Genomic DNA, 2667 nt, shown 5'->3' on the forward strand with positions numbered 1-2667 from the left:
TGTATTTTCCAAGAGATACACACCTTTCAATGTAAATATACCGAGATATTCAGTTACAAACACGTGAATAAAAGTCTTAGGGAGAGGTGATGGTTTAAAGGTTCTGAATCTCTTTATGTGAATGGGCGTATTTACAACGTTTGAGTATTTATAAATTTATTTACTATATATTCTGTTCTATAAATGTATACTGAGGTTTGATAAAACTTAGTATATTTACCAAAGACAGTGCGTTTGGAAGATTAAGAAGAGGAGTTACAGAAAGTGGAGGAGCCTGAAAGATGGGTGGGATTGTTGCGGTTCACTGGGTCACTGGATCGTCATGACTCTGTGCTTCTGGAAATGTTTCTTCTCAACTTGTTCACTTATGCATGTTTTGCCTTAATGAACTAACTGGCGATAAACCATTGTCGTGTAACTGATCTGATGACTGACTCAGCAAATTAGTTAAGTAGCCTGGCAAGCGACCAGTTAAGGTGTGAATGAATAAGCTAGTCGCTTAGCTAATCAGCTACGTAAGAATTGAGTAACTGAATCTCTCAGCTAATTAGCCACCCAGTTCACTAAGAAGTGGATGAATCCATAAATCTGCCACAAAATTAATTAACCTGAAGTTCCTTACTCGGTTGCAGTTCTTGCTTGCCCTTTTGGTCGCTGTGGTCGCCGCCGCCCCTCGCCCCGACAAGGACGCTGTAACCCTGGTCGACGAGCGCCACGACAACGGCGACGGCAACTTCAACTTTAAGTTCGAAACCTCCAACGGGATCAACGAGGAGCGAGTTGGCACCCCTGGCTCTGAGGGCCAGAGCAACATGCAAGGCTCCATCAGGTGAGGAACGGACACACCTCAGTGCCACAGTATGTTACGCTGTACACTATCTCTCCTTGACACTGCTCAGTGAAATCCTGTTATGCTGTTTATTCTCTGACCCGTTTCGGTAGCTTTATATTGTATACCATCTCTTATTACCCTAACATCAAAGGTCTTTCTTTGGATCGAACATTGTGAATACTTAAACCAACTTCTCCAGCATATTGGAGATAACTGCACATTGTTTCAATGTGTCGAAAATACCTTCAATGCTGTCTTCCCTCCTTAATAATAAGAAACAGCTCGATAGTTAAGATATCAAACTTTCTTAAACATAAATGTAAAATAAGGGGCTAGATAATAATACGATGTATGATATAAGGCGCAATAAGAACAGCTTGATAGACTATGCATTAGTAAACAAAAGGTTAAAGGGTAGAGTCGATTCAATAGATACCTTCATCACTTCTTACCTCTCATTCTCTTCCTTCCCATCTTCCGTACCTCCGCGTCTCTATCTTTTTTCTCTCTTCATTTTATTATACCGCATAAGTCCCTCCCGATGTATATATATTTCATGTTATAATAAACTCATTTTGCATAAACACAAAATTCTTAGATGCTATAAATTCAAATGTCACAGATATTGTAAACCCAAACATCTAAGACATGTTTTATTTTGCCATCGAAATAGCTGGTTTATTGTCCTGTTGACATTGGGATAAGAGAATATCCATCTTGTGGAAGGGAGTGCTAGAGAATGTTTGTTAAGTGGACAGTAGCGTAGGACCATATCCATCCTGTGAACGGTAACGTAAGAGCATATCCACCCAGTGGACGGTAGCGTTAGTGCATATCCATCCTGCGAAGGGAAGCGCAAGACCTAGTCCTGATTTTTTTTTTTGTCCCAGTCGTCTTGGAAGTCTCAACCCCGCCTGAATGTTTGGTGTCTCCTTACAGATTCACTTTCCCTGACGGCACGCCCGCTTACATCGTCTACGTTGCTGACGAGAATGGCTACAGACCAGAGTCTGATCTGTTGCCCAAGGCCCACCCACTTCCGCCCCACGCCATAGAGCAGATCCGCATCGCAGAGGAACAGCGAGCCCAAGGCATCACCTTCGAGAAATAAGCCCAGGGATTAACTTAAGAGGTTGATCTCAGTGGTGTATCTAAGAGGTTGGCCCCAGAGACTGACCCCAGAGGTTGACCCCAGAGGTTGATCTCTAAGGTTGGCGTCAGAGGTTGACTCAGAGATTTAACCTAAGAGGTTCACCTAGTGGTTGACCTCAGAGATTATCCTCGAAGGTTGACCTTTGAGGTCGATCTTAGATATTGGCCTCAGAGCTTGACCTTTAGAGGCTGACCTCAGAGGCTGGCCTCAGAGCTTGATCTCAGAGCTCGACCTATAAAGGTTGAACTCAGAGCTTGACCTCGAAGTATGACCTTTAGAGGTTGGCCTCTGAGCCCGGCCTGCTCCTCTGCTACACCTCTTGTTACTGAAGTTCCTCCACACAAGCAGCTCTCTCCCTGGTTGTGTCATGCGCCACACCATGACACAACTATGGACACAGTTCACTGTTATTGCATGTATCTTAAATAAACGTTTAGTTTTAGATTCACATTGTTTTTACTGACCTTTCGACACCATGTGTTGTGAAACAAAGCAAAAAAAAACAAAACAAAAAAAAAAAAGTCAGAGGAACAGGTGCTCTGTTCCTAGCTAACTTTCTCCTACTTAGTCTATGCTCCCTCCCTCACTCCCTAGCTCCCCCCTTCTCTCTCCCTTTCTCTTCCTTCCCACACAGTTCCTCACTCTATGCTTTCACTCCTGCAACCATCCACCCATTTTATTC

General features: G+C 43.3%; 1 protein-coding gene across 2 annotated transcripts in view; it reads left to right on the forward strand.

Moving 5' to 3' along the window:
- Positions 1-2429, forward strand: part of LOC128688307 (cuticle protein AM1159-like) — a 3009-nt gene extending 580 nt beyond the window's left edge. Inside the window, exons 2-3 of one of the 2 annotated variants that reach the window (XM_053776070.1) lie at positions 633-829; positions 1772-2429. In XM_053776070.1, the coding sequence (XP_053632045.1) occupies positions 633-829; positions 1772-1943 (369 nt within the window). In that variant the 3' untranslated portion in view covers positions 1944-2429. Of the gene's footprint in view, positions 1-614; positions 830-1771 lie in introns of both variants that reach the window. The other variant, XM_053776069.1, reaches the window with a different exon arrangement.
- Positions 2430-2667: the final 238 nt, after the last annotated feature.

Source organism: Cherax quadricarinatus, chromosome 19, assembly GCF_038502225.1.
Source record: "Cherax quadricarinatus isolate ZL_2023a chromosome 19, ASM3850222v1, whole genome shotgun sequence".
NCBI classification, from domain to species: domain Eukaryota; kingdom Metazoa; phylum Arthropoda; class Malacostraca; order Decapoda; family Parastacidae; genus Cherax; species Cherax quadricarinatus.